This window comes from Aegilops tauschii, chromosome 5, assembly GCF_002575655.3.
Source record: "Aegilops tauschii subsp. strangulata cultivar AL8/78 chromosome 5, Aet v6.0, whole genome shotgun sequence".
NCBI classification, from domain to species: Eukaryota; Viridiplantae; Streptophyta; class Magnoliopsida; order Poales; family Poaceae; genus Aegilops; species Aegilops tauschii.
The window spans coordinates 542,328,003-542,344,651 of record NC_053039.3 but is presented as its reverse complement, the minus strand read 5'-3'; the positions used below and the strand labels follow the sequence as shown (position 1 = coordinate 542,344,651).

General features: G+C 49.1%; 1 protein-coding gene and 1 pseudogene across 1 annotated transcript; one reads left to right on the top strand and one right to left on the bottom strand.

Annotated features, from left to right (window-relative positions):
* The first annotated feature begins 9,557 nt into the window (after positions 1–9,557).
* Positions 9,558–10,875, top strand: LOC109746071 (uncharacterized; annotated as a pseudogene).
* A 3,179-nt stretch (positions 10,876–14,054) lies between these two features.
* Positions 14,055–14,462, bottom strand: LOC109746072 (uncharacterized). Its single transcript, XM_020305185.1, has one exon. It carries the CDS (start codon positions 14,460–14,462, stop codon positions 14,055–14,057), a length of 408 nt encoding a protein of 135 aa, XP_020160774.1.
* Between the last annotated feature and the right edge of the window lie 2,187 nt (positions 14,463–16,649).

The window sequence follows — 16,649 nt, the reverse complement described above, 5'->3', positions numbered from 1 at the left end:
GTTGGACATAGGTCCCTTGAAAATTAGCCCTAAAAGCATCCTCAAGCTCTTCCCAACTTCCAATTGAGTTTTCGGGGAGGCTTTTCAGCCAGTGCCGAGCTGGTCCCTTCAACTTGAGGGGCAGGTATTTAATGGCGTGGAGATCATCTCCGCGAGCCATGTGGATGTGAAGGATGAAGTCCTCAATCCAGACCCCAGGGTATGTCGTTCCGTCGTATGCCTCTATGTTCACGGGTCTGAATCCCTCCGGAAATTCGTGATCTAGCACCTCATCGGTGAAACATAGGGGGTGCGCGGCACCCCTGTATTTGGATGTGTCATGGCATTCTGACGGTTGTAGTGTTCGGTTTTGATTCCGAGCTGTTATTCGGTCAGTATAGCCGTTTGGTCGGCCATGATTCTGTGCCGGAGCGTGCTTCCTAGATCCGTAGATGGACCTGGTCATACCGGCTTTTTGGTGCAAGTCCTCACGTAAATCGTGTGCTGACTTATGTGCGGCATCATTAGCCGCCCTGTCGCGGCCACGGGGTGGTCGATCCGGCTGATCGGTCGTTTTATTTTTCGGCTGTATGGGCTCTAGAGCCTCGTCATCGAATTCAGGCAGTAGCTTGCGCTTTGGATAGCTCTTTGTGTGGCGACTGTCACCGTACTTTTCTTCGGTGTCAAGCACTTTGTTCCATCTACTGATGAGTGTATTTTGCACGGCCTTAAGCCTTTGCTTCTGCTTCTTCAGACTCCTCGCGGTGGCAATAAGCCTTCTGTGGAGGTTCTCTTGTTCCAAGTGCCTTTCCAGGATGATGTGTGCATCGTCGTCCGGACTATTCTCCTCTCCGGAGACAGGTTGATGAGCTTTACCCTCGGCGTCGCCGTGATCGGACAGCGGCTCCGTACTATGTTCGCCGTCCGCTGGCTCATCCTGCTTTGTTGTTGGGTCTCCGTGGTCGTCGTTTCCTTTGGGGTCGACCGGGGTATTATTCTTTCTTGCGCTGTTATCGCTGTTTTTGCTGGCGCGGGATTTGGAGCGGCGCCTACGTCGTCGCTTTGGTTTCTTATCGAGGGGATTATCCTTCGCTGCATCCTTCCGTTCCTCGTCATTGTCTTCTTTGGGTGTATCCACCATGTATATATCGTGTGATGAAGTGGCTGTCCAGCGCCCTGCGGGCGGTGGTTCCTGTTCCTCTCCTGCATCGTCGTCCATACCGTCGATGTCTTCGGAGTCGAAATCAAGCATGTCGGTTAAATTGTCGACAGTGGCTATTAAGTGGGTGGTGGGTGGGGCACGAATTTCTTCGTCGTCCGCTTCCCACTCGAGCCGGACACAGTTCGGCCAAGGGCCTCCTGACAAGGAGAGAGATCTTAATGAGTTTAGTAAATCGCCCAGGGGCGAGTGCTGAAAGATATCCGCGGAGGAAAACTCCATGATCGGTGCCCAATCAGATTCGATAGGCAAGGACGCAGGTGGTTCAGAGCCCGTGGCCGGGGACGAATCCAAGGGTCCGGCAACACAGGTCTCATAGGAGGTGAAGTCAGTATTCGGCTCTATCGCCGCTGAGTGTGCGGCCTCCGTGGCTGGGTCTATCCACCCGTCTTCGGACGGCACGATCTGCTCCGGATGGAGGACCGGAGTAGCGACAGGTGTGATCTCCCGAACATCGTCCGACAGCAGAGCTAAGTCGTGCTCGTCGTGACTGTGTGGCACGCCTGCCATGGGCTCGAATCCGTCGAAGGTCAAGTCTCCGTGGATGTCGGCAGTATAGTTTAAGCTTCCAAACCTGACCTGACGGCCAGGGGCATAGCTCTCGATCTGCTCCAGATGGCCAAGCGAGTTGGCCCGCAGTACGAAGCCGTCGAATACGAAGATCTGACCGGGGAGAAAAACCTCACCCTGGATCGCATCGTTGCCGATGATCGAAGGAGCCATCAAGCCTAATGGTGACGGCACAGTGGAACTCTCAATGAAAGCACCAATGTCGGTGTCAAAACCGGCGGATCTCGGGTAGGGGGTCCCGAACTGTGCGTCTAAGTTGGATGGTAACAGGAGGCGGGAAATACAATGTTTACCCAGGTTCGGGCCCTCTCGATGGAGGTAATACCCTACTTCCTGCTTGATTGATCTTGATGATATGAGTATTACAAGAGTTGATCTACCACGAGATCGTAGAGGCTAAACCCTAGAAGCTAGCCTATGATTATGATCGATCTCGTCCTGCGGACTAAACCCTCCGGTTTATATAGACACCGGAGGGGGCTAGGGTTACACAGAGTCGGTTACAAGGGAGGAGATCTACATATCCGAATTGCCAAGCTTGCCTTCCACGCAAAGGAGAGTCCCACCCGGACACGGGACGGAGTCTTCAATCTTGTATCTTCATAGTCCAACAGTCCGGCCAAAGTATATAGTCCGGCTGTCCGAGGACCCCCTAATCCAGGACTCCCTCAGTAACCACGTACAAACTTTCCCTATAACCCTAGCGTCATCGAACCTTAAGTGTGTAGACCCTACGGGTTTGGGAATCATGCAGACATGACCGAGACATCCCTCCGGCCAATAACCAACAGCGGGATCTGGATACCCATGTTGGCTCCCACATGTTCCACGATGATCTCATCAGATGAACCACAATGTCGAGGATTCAATCAATCCCGTATACAATTCCCTTTGTCAATAGGTACGTTACTTGCCCGAGATTTGATCGTCGGTATCCCAATACCTCGTTCAATCTCGTTACTGGCAAGTCACTTTACTCGTTCCATAACACATCATCCCATGACCAACCCCTTAGTCACATTGAGCTCATTACGATGATGTCTTGCCGAGTGGGCCCAGAGATACCTCTCCGTCATACGGAGTGACAAATCCCGGTCTCGATTCGTGCCAACCCAACAGATACTTTCGGGGTTACCCGTAGTGCACCTTTATAGCCACCTAGTTACGTTGTGACGTTTGGCACACCCAAAGTACTCCTACGGTATCCGGGAGTTGCACAATCTCATGGTCTAAGGAAAGGATACTTGACATTAGAAAAGCTCTAGCAGACGAACTATACGATCTTTGTGTTATGCTTAGGATTGGGTCTTGTCCATCACATCATTCTCCTAATGATGTGATCACGTTATCAATGACATCCAATGTCCATGGTTAGGAAACCGTAACCATCTATTGATCAACGAGCTAGTCAACTAGAGGCTCACTAGGGACATATTGTTGTCTATGTATTCACACATGTATTACGATTTCCGATTAACACAATTATAGCATGAACAATAGACAATTGTCATGAACAAGGAAATATAATAATAACCATTTTATTATTGCCTCTAGGGCATATTTCCAACATGGACGTCACCGAGCTGAACGTGTGCTGAACGCGGAGGTGCGGTACGTTCGGTACTCGATCGGTTGGATCGTGAAGAAAGTTCAACTACATCAACCGCGTTGTCAAAAGCTTCCGCTTATGGTCTATGAGGGTACGTTGACACAATCTCCCCTCTCGTTGCTATGCATCTCCTTGATAGATCTTGCGTCTGCGTAGAAATTTTTTTGTTTTCCAAGCAACGTTTCCCAACACCGGCTGCGGAAGCTACTGCCGAAGAGGACTGTGCTCCAGGTCTTGCTCGTGAGGGAAACACGCGCAAGGGACTCGGCTTGGTGCGGCGTGATGCGGAGGAAGATTATCTCCATGATATCATCGGATAGGGTCGGTATTCGCCACGGCTTGGTGGGTGGAAGGGCCATCTCTCTCGTCGGCAGCACGGAGTGGATCTGGAATTGGATGGAAATGGCGGTGGAGTGAGGAGAGGGCGGAGTGAGGAGAGGGCGGCGGAGTGAGGAGTAGAGAGGAGGTGGGTAGGTTTAGGTCTGAAATAGTGTGGCTGTAGTTATGGGCCGATTTGAGCTCTAAGTAGATTTGGGCTACTCCTTTTCGCTCGATTGCTCCACGGACACCTCCCTCGCTCGCTCGATCGTTCGTTCACACTTTGCTAGTTGACTATTCGGACCGCTTCAACCATTGACCGTTTGATCCCGTGGGCCGTTGACTTTAAAAAATACAAAATCTAGATGCATTTGAAAAAAGTACGTGGGTTTTATAAAGTTCGTGAATTTCAAAAAAATACTTCAAAAATATCTCAAACTCGAAAAATGTTCACGAATTTGAAAAATGTTCACAAATTTGAAAAAAGTTCATGAATTTAAAAGAGCTCGTGAATTTTGAAAAAGATCAAGATTTGAAGAAAGTTCATCGATTTTGAAAAAAAAATTCACAAATTTGAAAAAAGCTCGCGCGTTTTGAAAAAGTTCATCGACTTGGAAAACAAAATTTCACAAATTTGAATAAAGTTCGCGGTTTTTGATTTTTCTTTCATAAATTTAAAAAATGTTTGTGGAGTTGAATATATTCATGCATTTGAAAAAGTTCATGCATTCGAATTCTTTTTGTGAATTTGAATATACCAAAAATTTACACACGTGCGCTTCCATTTGTACGTCAGCCATCACGTCACGTCAGTGCATGCTGACATGTCAGTCCCTGGCCCACACTTTACCAAAATGTGGCCGTTGGGACCGGCTGTCAGAAGGTGAAGTAGGCCCATGTTGTTACTTCATGATTCAAAGTTTTCCTTCTGGTAGAAGCCCATATTTGTAGTGGGCTTGCTCGCTCGATCACTCCCCGGAAAGCTCCATCACTCAATCGATCATTCATTGTCACCCTGCCCGTAAACTATTTGACCCCTTTAAACATTGACCATTTGACCCTGTCGGTCTTTGAACTTTTAAAAAAAAATGATTTTTTCATGCATTTGAAAAAATTCATGAATTTAAAAAAACACAAATTTATAAAATGTCACAAACTCAGAAAATGTTCATGAATTCAAAAAAAAGTTCATGATTCAAAAGTTCACAAATTTGGAAAAACAAAGAAGTTTGTGGATGTGAAAAAGGTTCATTGATTGTGGGAAAAAGTAAAAAAAAAAGCAAAAGGTTCACAAATTTGGAAACAGTTCATCGATTTTAAAAATAAAGTTCACCAATTTGAATAAATTTTGCAGATTTTGAAAACAAAACATAAATTTAGAAAAATGTTTCTGGATTTGAATATATTTATGCATTAGAAAAAATTTAATAGATTTGAAAAAGGTTCAAAATTTTGAAAAAATTCATCCATGTTGAAAAAGGTTAAATGTTTTGAAAAAATGTTCATGAAATTTGAGAAAAAGTTCTAGAATTTTAAAAACTTCAAAATTCAAAATGGTTCACGAATTTGAAAGAGTTCATGAGCTGGAAAAAAGTTCATGCATTTGAAGAAAAAGGAAAAAGAAAAGAAAATAGAATAGGAAAAAGAAGAAAAATCAAACAAAAACCAGACCATAAAAACTAGAAACAAAAAAACATACCAGAATCTTCTGGAAGCTTCCCAAAACCGGTTGGGAGCTTCAAACAAACGCGCGTCCGTATATGGGCCTGCCAACTAAATCTATCAAAGTGAACAGGGGTGTGCGCCAGTTTGCAGTTTTGCCTGTAACTGGCGCTACATGTCAACAGGTGTAGAATAGGATTTAGGTAGGTTTACGTCCAAAATGCTGGATGGATTCTTGGCAGATTTGGGCTCTGGACCCTCGCTGTTCTAAGCGAGCCCATACTTTGAAGGGGAGGACTGTGGCACGAGGGTCACTTGTGGCCAAACGCCTATTTGGCGCCTTAAACATCGTTAGAGTGCATTTTGCTAACTAGCGCACACCCCCACACAGCACTGGTATCTAAATGGGTCGGGCCATGTAGGATTTTTTTCAACTGTTTGCTCATATTCTTTTGTTTATTTTCCTTTTCTATTGTTCATATTTTTTATTTGTAGTTTTCCTTTTTCTTTCTTGTTTTAGTTTTCATTTTTATCAAATTCATGAATCTTTCCCAAATCCGCAAACATTTTTTCAAATTTGAAAACTTTTTCTAATTTTTGTGAACCTTTCATTTCAAATTCGTGAACTTTTCCCAAAGTTTGTGAACTCTTTTCAAATTATGACTTTTTAAAAAGAGCTGCAACCATTTTTCCAACTTCATGATTTTTTTTTCATACACTTTCCAAATTATGAACTTTTCCACGCCTTGAATTTTTTTTCAAATTCATGAACTTTTCTCAAATGATGAACTTTTTTCCAAATTTTATAAACTTTTCCCAAATTTGTTGAACATTTTTCAAAGTTATTGTTCTTTAAAAAAATTGATCTTTTTTCCCTTTTTCAGAAAAGTCAACGGTCTACTCTTTGTGGTCAACGGTCACTGCTGGACTGGTCAATGATCGCAGGCCCACCAGTTGAGCAATTTTTAAGAAAACTCAGTTGGGTTGGCTTATACTCTCCCGTGTGTGAGCGTCAGTTACCCTAATTGGCGCCAAAGGCGCCAATAAGGGGCTCTCCAAGTGGCCCTTGAAACTGCCATCCATGTGATTATGGGCGTATGGCGTTCAATGGCCATAACCCTTTTCCTTCCCAATATACATGATGAAAACTTTGTGATAGTTACTTCGTTGAGAGAGGGAGAAAGATGGTCTTAAAAAGAAAGTGATGATGATTTAGTCAACATTCTCATGAATTTTGAACGTATAAACTTGAGTAAATTTGTATTTATATGACTATAGAGGTTAGATATCTCTACCAAGATATTTAAATATACAAGCAGGGATATATACACAATATATCATGCGAGTATGAAAAATAATTCATGTGTGGTTTTGTGTTTTCTAATTTTTTCACACAATTATTGTATTGATTGTACATATCTTTTACAGGCATATTGTATCAAAATATAAAAGTAATATAACTTTGACTACAAGCAGTGTTCAGATTTAGCAAGGTGAATGTTCTTTTTAGTGATACATATTACAAATATTTCACAGAAGAGCACTTATAAATATTTAATGATGTCACCATCTATTGAACTATCAAAAGGAGGTTACCGGTAATATATATTAACTACAATTGTGGTTTGACTAGATAAAAGAGTATGGATAAGTATAAAAGTATGGTATAAGGGCCTGCACTGAGGGCTTACCCTACTACTCGACGCTAACACTAAGAGACGTGGCTCGTGTTTGTGGTGCTAATGTGCTAGAAGGGTGGTAAATGTGACAGGGACGAGGGGTCGTCCAACTTCGTTTGGAGGGGAAGGCATGGGACAAAGCACATCGACAAGGCCAACCGGGGCACATATGGCGAGTTGTTCTACCTAGGGAGGTGCTCGTCCCTCTTCTGTGACTCTTTGTCCTTCTTGCAACCAAACTTGCGACCATGGCTGGGAGCCTTGTACGCCTCGAGTGAAGCGTGTAGGGAGTGAAATGGCCCTTCAGATGGGTCGATTGAAACCTCTCCTCTTCATTGTCCTAGTTATGTAGATGGGTGAGCGAACTGCTTGTCGTGCTAGATTTTGTCGAGGATGTTGAGTAGCAGTAGACCAATGACCACCATTCACCCAACGAAATAAAATTGAAACTTGCAAAGGGTTTTGCCACTCTACGAGGGTAATCGTCACCGTCTACACTACTACACTAAATAATTTGCCTTCATCGTGACACAACAACATTTATAAATATCCAATCAACATTTTGGACCACCAGCAACGAAAATCATGCGTCAAACCAACTCCGCTCACTTCCCATAGTTGTTTCCACACAATTATTGTTTCCAACAAATTCAAGGCAGTCGGTCTGTCAAACCATTAGTTCTCAGCCCCCAAAAAATATCCCCCTAAGGACGGAAAAGTTGCATAAACACAGGCATTGTCAGGTTTAGAAAAATCCAGATACAAACACGAGCGATTATCTTGAATGTGTTACGAGATGAGCGGTACATTGACTACATCAGGCTCGCACATATATTGTCATTCATCACTTCGGCCGGACAACCGATGCTCTATTCAACCCCAAAGGTATCACCACTCTTGTTGACCGTTGCAAACCCGGGACATACAACTTGCATGTGCCTTGTAGAGAGATGACAATGAGTCGGCGGGATGGGATCCCAATCAGAGAACATGTTGACTGTGATATGTCTCCGCGGCTTCACATGAATATGCCACGAGGGTGTTGACGACTCAGTGTCGGAGTATGTGATTGCGAGGAACCTCTTTCCAAACGCGAGTGGGGCAAATTTGACAATTTTGACCTGTGGATGAAATCATTTCACAAAATGAACTGTCTTTAAAAAAATTTCACTCAGCTGACTTTTTTAGTGGCGCCCGACACGAAGGCGCCACACTACACTGTGCAGCGCCTCACAGATAGGTGCTACACACCTGGCTAGCTCGTAGGCGCTGCACATTGACTTAGTAATTTTTAGGCAGTCCGAGGTGCGACGCTGGTCAGGCGTGTAGCGCCTATCTGTGAGGTGTTGCACAGTGTAGTGTGACGTCTTCGTGTCGGGTGCCACTAAAAAAGGTCAGCTGAGTGATTTTTTTTAAGAGCAGTTCATTCTGCGAAATGATTTCATCCACAGGTCAAAATTGTCAAATTTGCCCGCGAGTGGCAATCAACCTTCTTGAATGTGGCTATCATTAATTGCTCGCTCACTTGAAGGTTGGGTACACCCAGGAAGCTGCGGCCCTCGCTTTCTTACTAGTGGCTGGGGCGCGCTCTGGGCGCGCCTCCTATGCGTTTCTGTGTGTATCAATCTAGCTTGTGTACTTGTGAAAGTGCATATTTGATCCAGAGAAGCACAATTGTTAAAATATGAATACTGTTCAGACGACATGCGGATAATTGGAAGCTAAGATGGAAAAAAATTGAGGGTGTATCCATACGACCAAACAGTGAAAAAAAAGCAGCAGATTTGATTCATAATTATAAATTGGTGATCGAGATTTATCAGGATAACATGATTAATTCAGCACCTAAATACGACAATATGCTTGACCGAGATACAACGACAGTAAAAATACATGGTCTATGTTCTCGAAATAACCGTGTCACCTGTATCATCTCTATGAGCAAACATAGATAGCAACGTTATACACACATAAATCACCCGCAAAAAAAAAGGTTATACACATAAATGTTCAGTGAAAGGAGCTAACAACTATTCGCTGCATACCACGGCTGAATTATCAAATTTCATATACAAGCAAGGAAGCTAGCATGACATAGTTTAGCTCTTCAGTAAAAATGAATGTAAACAGAGTGATATGCGGTGGTCATCAGTGAAATGAATGTTGGCTTTTGCAGAAGAACAATGGCTCTATAGGTTTTTAGGAGCTTCAGCAAGTGAATGAAGCAATACGGATTTTAAAAAGTAGGCGTGCAAATTATAGTGGATCAAACAGAGCAACCCAATATTTTTGCAAAATAGAAAACAACAGAGCAACCCAACATTGTTGTATTTATGGATTTGGATCTATCGGAGTGTGGAGCAAGTATATAGAAAGAACAAGAACACAACAGCTGAGTTGTGTCATTTGATACATGTGAATTATCAAATTTCATCATTTCTTGGCACTGAAATATTCAAAAAGAACATACCAGCTGGAGACCTGACTATAGAGAAATGAAGCTCACTTCGAAAGAACGCTCATGCCTGACAAAATAAGAACAAAGAGCACTCATTTCGTGTGGTAAATCAAAAAAGGAGAAGCTTCCCTGATTTTCATGTCTACATCGCTAACTTTCAGGATTTGAACATCAACCTGTTCTAGAAAGCCCACATCCTAGTTTTTATTACACGATTCGCAAATCCAAATACTTTCTTTGGTATGTATGCAGCGCGCTCACCTTCCTCCCGCTCATGGAGGCCGACGCCGTGGCGCCGGACCTCGTGCTCTTCTCCAACCTCATCCACCTCGCTCGCCCTCTGCGCCGGCGACGCGCCCAAGGCGCTCGCACTCTTCTCCAGCCTCCGCGCCGCGGGGATCAGGCCCGACCTCAAGGCCTACAACGCCGCCATCGCCGCCTACTGCAAGTCCGACCTGCTCCGCGACGCCAAGCGCCTGCTGCTCCACGACGTCCCCGCCGACGGCGTGGCACCCGACGCCGAGTCCTACGCCCCGGTCCTCGCCGCGCTCGCGCGACGTGGCCGGCAACTCGCGGCGGTCTCGCTCTTCTCGCACATGCGCGCCGTGGCGCGCTCAAGCCCGACCTCTCCATCTTCAACATCGTGCTCAACGCGTACGGGCAGCTGGACCTCGCGCGCGACGCCGACCGGCTCTTCTGGTCCATGCGCCGGGCCGGTGTGCCGCCGAGCGTCGGCACGTACAACACCATGCTCCGCGTGTACGGCGACGCCGGGCTGTTCGGGGAGGCGGTTCACCTATTCGGCCTCATGTGCAGCACCGCCTTCGCCATCCGACGGCGGCAGCAACGGCGTCGTCAGCCCCAACGTGATGACGTACAATACAACACCATGATCGCCATCCACGGCAAGGCGCTGGAGGACGACAAGGCCAGGAGCCTGGTGCGGCAAATACAGGCCAGCGGCATCAAGCCCAACGCCGTCACCTACTCCACCGTCCCGTTCATCTGGTTGAAGGCCGGGAAGAGCTCGACCGCGCCGCGAAGCTCTTCGAGAAGCTGCGGGAGTCCGGCACGGAGATGGACCCGGTGCTGTACCAGACGATGGTGGTCGCGTACGAGCGCGCCGGGCTTGTCTCACAGTCCAAGCGACCGCTGCGCGAGCTCAGAGACCCGGACCAGGCCATCCCCAAGGACACGACCATGAAGCAGCGCCGGGCGGGTGGAGGAGGCCGCGTGGCTGTTCGTACAACAAGCATGGACGGAGGGAGGTGGTAGTAGGGCGCCTGCACTTGTCGTAGAGGACGGAGAAGCCGCCGGATCGCAGCAGTCGGCTCTTCCTCCACTCCCCCGCCGCCGCTGCGTGGCCTGGCGTAGGGTCTAGTCGAGGATGGTGCTTCTCTCGCGGTCCTCACGGCGGGTCCTCAGATCCGGCGACACTGAGGAAGAGAAACGATCCCCGCCAGCACCGTTCGTGAGAGAAGCGGCAACCTCACCCCACGCTCACCTGCTTCTCCCTCGTCCGTCATGGGAACATGGCGGCATGGCGCCCATTATACCGCGGCCACCCGTTCGTGCAAGGGGGTCTCCGTGGGATTTGGGGTGGCTAACAGCATCTCCAACAGCCGCGCTACGCGCCGCGCGCTAAAAACTAGTTTGCTACGCGCCGTTCGTCCGGTTTTGTGCGGCCGTCAGCGCTGGCTCCAACAGCCGCGCTAAAATGCAGCCAGCGCGCGCCGCTCCAGCAGCGTGCAAAAAATACAGCGCGCGCGACTCGCCGGGATATTGCATATATGGTATTTTGGACACAAAATGGATTTGAAAACATTCAAAATGCAATGAACATGACATATAAAATTTCACATAAACAAGTTGATGAATAAAAATTCATGCCCACAAGTTCAAAATCATGCCCACAAGTTTATCCAACCAAGTTCAAAATGCAAACCAAGTTCAAGACACAAACGAAAGACACATCAATCCTCGTCCTCGTCTTCGTCCTCATCTTCGGAGACGATTCTGCCTCCTCCGAAGATGATTCTTCCTCCTTCTCCTCATCGCGCACCGCATCACGTGAAGCTCCGACGGTGTTGGCAAGATCTTCAACGGCATCTTCATGGGCATGTGTGTGAGGAGGCACATCGAAAGACATTCCGCCCATGGCGGCCGGAGGTGCACCCATGCCTCCCATGAGAGAAGCAAAACTGATGCCTCCTATGGCGGCCATAGCGTCGGGGGGTGCTCCAAAGCCACCCATGCCTCACATGGCACCTAAACCGCCCATGGAACCTCCGAAGCCACCCATGCCACCCATGGCGCCGAGGCCACCGCCACCCATTGCACGAATCATGGCTCTTTTTTGGATCAAGACTTCTTCACGTGAAAGATTGACAAACTCCTTTTGCGCCTCATTGAGGTTAGATGTGTCCAAGAAGAACAAGTGCTTCTCCCATTCCAACAATCTTGTTCGCTCCTCATTGCTCACCTTCCTCTCCTCCAAAGCCACCTTCCTCTCCTCGGCCGCCACCCTCCTCTCCTCGGCCGCGGCATCTTGGTTCCTTGCCATTTTCCTCACCTCGTTGCCTTCTTTTCTTGCCTTCACAATAGCTTCCATAGCATTTTTGAGCTCATCATCTCCTTTCCTCTTCTTCTTTTCTTTTGCGTCTTTCTTGCACCCATCCGGTCGTTTTGGCTTAGAGTATGAAACCGAGTTGGGTGTGGGGCTTCTTTTGTCGTCATCACTTGATGCATCATCCTCCTCCTCGTCATCATCACCATTCAACTCAATTGTTCGCTTGCGTTTGTTGCTCAAATGCAAATCATCCAAATCTTCACGCTTCTTCCATTTCTCATCATCCTTCAACGCGTTATAGCAATGAGGCAAGGTAAAGACCCTTCCTTTCTTGATCTTCCCCTTCTTGGTTTTCCTCTCCTCTTCTTTGAACAAGTTTTGTGCAATGTGGTACTACATGAAAACAAAGCAAGTTAGCACTTCGAACACCAACAACAAGTATGATGAACATGTATGAAATGCCACTTACTCTATCGTCCTCATTTGTGCCACTTGGGTTCAACTTGTCAACCGCCTTTTGACAGGCCGCCCACCTTTGACAATCCGAGTTGATTGTCGACCACCGGGATCGAAGTGATCTCTCGGAGCGGTCAATTCCACTCACGTTGTGAAAATCATAGTGTTCTTTCATCCGCCCCCAATAAGCATCTCTACTTTGATCACCTCCAACGGATGGATCCCTCGACACTTGCAACCAAGTATTGCATAGTAAGATGTCATCGGCGTTGGTGTAATTGCCCGCTCTTCCTATCGGCGCGTCGACAATGCCCTCACCCTCCTCGTCCACCTCGAACTCATGGTCTTCGAAATGCATGTCATTGGTTTGAGACCAATGCGAATTGTTGGAGCCAACACCCATAGTTGACATGTATGCATCATCGTTGAGACTAGAAAGTTTTTTGAACAATGCGAATAAGCTATCTATATGAATGCATTCAAAAAATAACAAGAAAAGAAACGTTCAAAAAAAATTTACCTTGGGGGCATTTCGTCGAACACGTTGTGCGCGTCGGCCGCCGGCTCAACGAGTGAGCTCGCCGGCGCTTCGGTAGCCGCCGCGCCCGTCACACGCCCTGCAAGCTTCTTCCTCCTCGCCTTCGAGGTGTCGGAGCCGTCCGCCGCCTTGTTCTTCTTCGCCGATGCCTTGCCCTTCTTTGGCTGTGCCACACTGGGGAGCTTCGAGGGGGGGGCGGCGGCTCGGGGCGGCGCCGGCGCGACGCCACCCGCCGCCGAGGTCATCCGTGGCGGCATGAAGAGGCCGCGCACGAGGCCGATGGTCGGAGGAGCTCCGGTGGAGGCGAGGCCAACGCCCCCCGCGCTAGGGTTTGCGGCGGCGGCGGTGGAAGGGTCGCGGCTATAGGATGGGGTGAGCGGGGTGCCGGCGCGTGCGTCCATGGGGTGCAGTTCGCCGGCGCCGGCGCGCGCGGGGCGTAGGAGGCGGAGAGGAGAGAGTGCGGCGTGAGCGCTCGAGTGTGCCGTGCGCGGAAGCGGGCGCCCCAAATACACCGCGCGAGATAGCGAATCGGACAACGCGCCCAACTCCTTATACCGCACGCGCGGTTATCGCGCGCCCGCTGGAGACACCCGGCGGGTTGCGCGCGCGCTAAAATGGCCAAATTTGCGGCGCGGCGCTTGTTTAGCGCGGCTGTTGGAGATGCTCTGAGCATCTCCAACAGCCGCGCAACGCGCCGCGTGCTTAAAACTCATTTGACGCGCGCCCTTCGCCTGGTTTGGCGCGGCTGGCAGCGCTGGCTCCAGCAGCCGCGCTAAAATTGAGCGCGCGCGTAGCTCCAACGGCCACGCTAAAATGCAGCGCGCGCTAAACATTGCGTACATTTTTTTAATAAAAACGATAAATAAAATTCATAGATAAAGACGATACATAGATATTTTACATGGTTCCATAGCATAGATAGATTAAAAAACTACGGTGCAACGACATAAAAAAACTACTAGATAGTGCAACTACATAGTGCAACTACAGCCTACTCTCAATCGTCATCATCATCATCATCATCGTCATCCTCGCTGGTCTGGTCCGAGGTATCGAGCCACATGTCCTCCCAACGGTCATCATCAGACGAAAAGATCGTCTGCCCACCATTTTGAGCGATTTTGCACTGTGATAACGCCAGGGCCTTCCGCCGACGTCTGTCCAACCGCTCCGCGCGACGCTTTGCCGTCTGCTCCTCGCGGCGCCTTGCCCAGAAGGCTTCCTCGTTGGCGACGTCCTCCGGGTGGCGCCGGCGCCACTCCGCCATGGCCCGCTCGTCCTCCTCGGCGACGAGGAGGCGGCGCTGCCGCCGAGCGTGCTCCGCACGGTCCTGGTCCGTGGTAAGACGAGGCGGAGGGGCGACGTCCTGCGCCTGCTGGCGCGTGTGGACATCCTGGAAGTTCATCTGCTGTAGGCGTGTGCGGCCTCGTACGAGGTCTGGAACGTACCGAGGCCGAGCTGGACGTCGCCGGACCGGATCTCGACGGAGTACCAGCCGTTGGGGCGCTGGCGGACGCCGCGGTAGCCCGACGCTCCTTGGCGGCGCGGCGGCATGGTGGCGCGGCGGTGGCAGGGCGCTGGAGCAGCGAGGAGAGGAAGCGGTGGAGGCGCTGGAGCGGCGAAGAAGCTACGAGGCGTGCGTGGCAGTGTGGATAGGCGCGTGGCGAGCGCCGCAATTTATAGGCGCGCCGAAAGCGGCGCGCCAAAAGTAGTGCGCGAGCTGCCGCCCTTTCCCGCGCACGCAATTGTTTCCCGTGCGCGCTTGTTTCCAGCCACCGCTGGAGCGCGCGAAACCGTCCAGCGCGCGCTAAAAACCAAGTTTGCCCTGCGCACGCGTCTTTTGGCGCGGCTGTTGGAGATGCTCTAGGAGAGAAGCAAGGGAGAGGCGTTGTGTGCGCTTAGGACTAAAAATGGAGACGAGGAAAGTGAAGGACGGGCGCTTCTCTCTTCAGAGCGCAGTAGTACACCAACGGCCGCAGTACAACGCTAGTAGTACATCACATAAAGTAAATGGAGATCAGTAGTACAATCCCTGCAACAGTACATCGCGTGTCGTTTCCTATCCTACGTGGACATGCTGAGGGAGCGCTCCTTGCGCAACCGTTAATGGGTTGTATTCGAATACGAGAGGCACTCGACCTCTTGCATTGTAACCCATCCATCTTGTATTATTAACAAAATATTGCATTCTAAAATCCTTTCAAACTCTTTATGTGTGTATGCTTTCAGTTTGCTGCTTAATGAGGCGTGTCAGAGGTGCCTCAATTGGCAGTCTAGAGTTGCTTGTGTTGGTTTGGATGTCTGAGCGCACTCTAGTTGGACGCCCCTTACCTGGCTGCGCAGACCGTGGGAGTATGGGGGTCATCCAAATGAGCTACCGGCCATTTCATACAAGCGAGCCCGGGTTATTTTACTTCAAAGATGTTCTATTCAATGCATCAACTTCCAATTCTATTTGTACCATCTCAGTCAAACTTTGGCGATATGAGCTTGTTAATCATTTTTGAGTAAAGTACTCCCTGGTCCTTTTTACTTCGCGTATTAAATTTTTGTCAAGTCAAACTTTATAAAGTTTGGCCAAATTTAAATTAAAAAAATATCAACATCTGCAATACAATATAAAACTATATTTTATAATGAATCTAAAAATATTGATTTGGCATTATGAGTGTCGATATTTTTTTCTATAAGTTTGATCAAAGTAAAGAAATTTTGACTTCAGACAAAATTTATATGCAGACTAAAAAAGACCGGAGGCTGTCAGTGAGCCGCGCCTCGTTGACCATGGCATTTGCCACTCGCGCAGGTGCGTTCATCACGTGTGCAGTGGCGCCCGGCCGTGCCCGCCGTTGTCGCGCGTGCCGACGACGTGGCCACGAGAATGCCGTTCTGCACGCCGACGTCAAGGACTTGACGCACGAGTTTGCCGCGTACGACATGGTCTTCCTGGCGGTGCCCGTAGGCGTGGCGGACGCTCACGTTGTGGTGCACCTCCCGTGCCTGCGTGCCGGCCCCTTGAACGCCTCTCCGGAGAAGGAGAACCCATTTCATGTGCTCTTGCAGGTGCTAGACAACCTCACCTCACGTACGAGGCCCCAACACAAGGGAATGTGGCAGAGCACGTACGATGGCGCCGGAGCTGACCATGACGGGCAGCACGAGGCTCGTCTGCAGGAAACGTATGTGCATGCACTGCACCGGTACATACAGCCGACGGAAGGGATCAGCCACCGCACCTACTGGCCGTCGCCGCCGGGCGCCGGCCACTGCCGCGATCGCCCGGTCCCAGTCGTGTAGTTGGTCGATCCGGTCTCAAGTTCGTAGGATGAGAGGATCAGCCTGTGTGATGCCGCTGTTGCACTCAGCATTCAAAGACTCTGTGGGATGAGAGGATCTGGTTCGTGTCTGCGACCAAAGCCAACGCATCACGATAGCAACGGCATTTCCCTGGTGAAATCAGCCTACACACTGTGCACTATAGGCCCCTCATGCTGGTTGGTTGCAGGAGAAACTGAAGTTTAGGGCGTGTTTGGTTGCCTGCATCGAGGCCAACCAGGCCCGCGCGGTGCAGCATCTTTTCAGACCTTAGTTG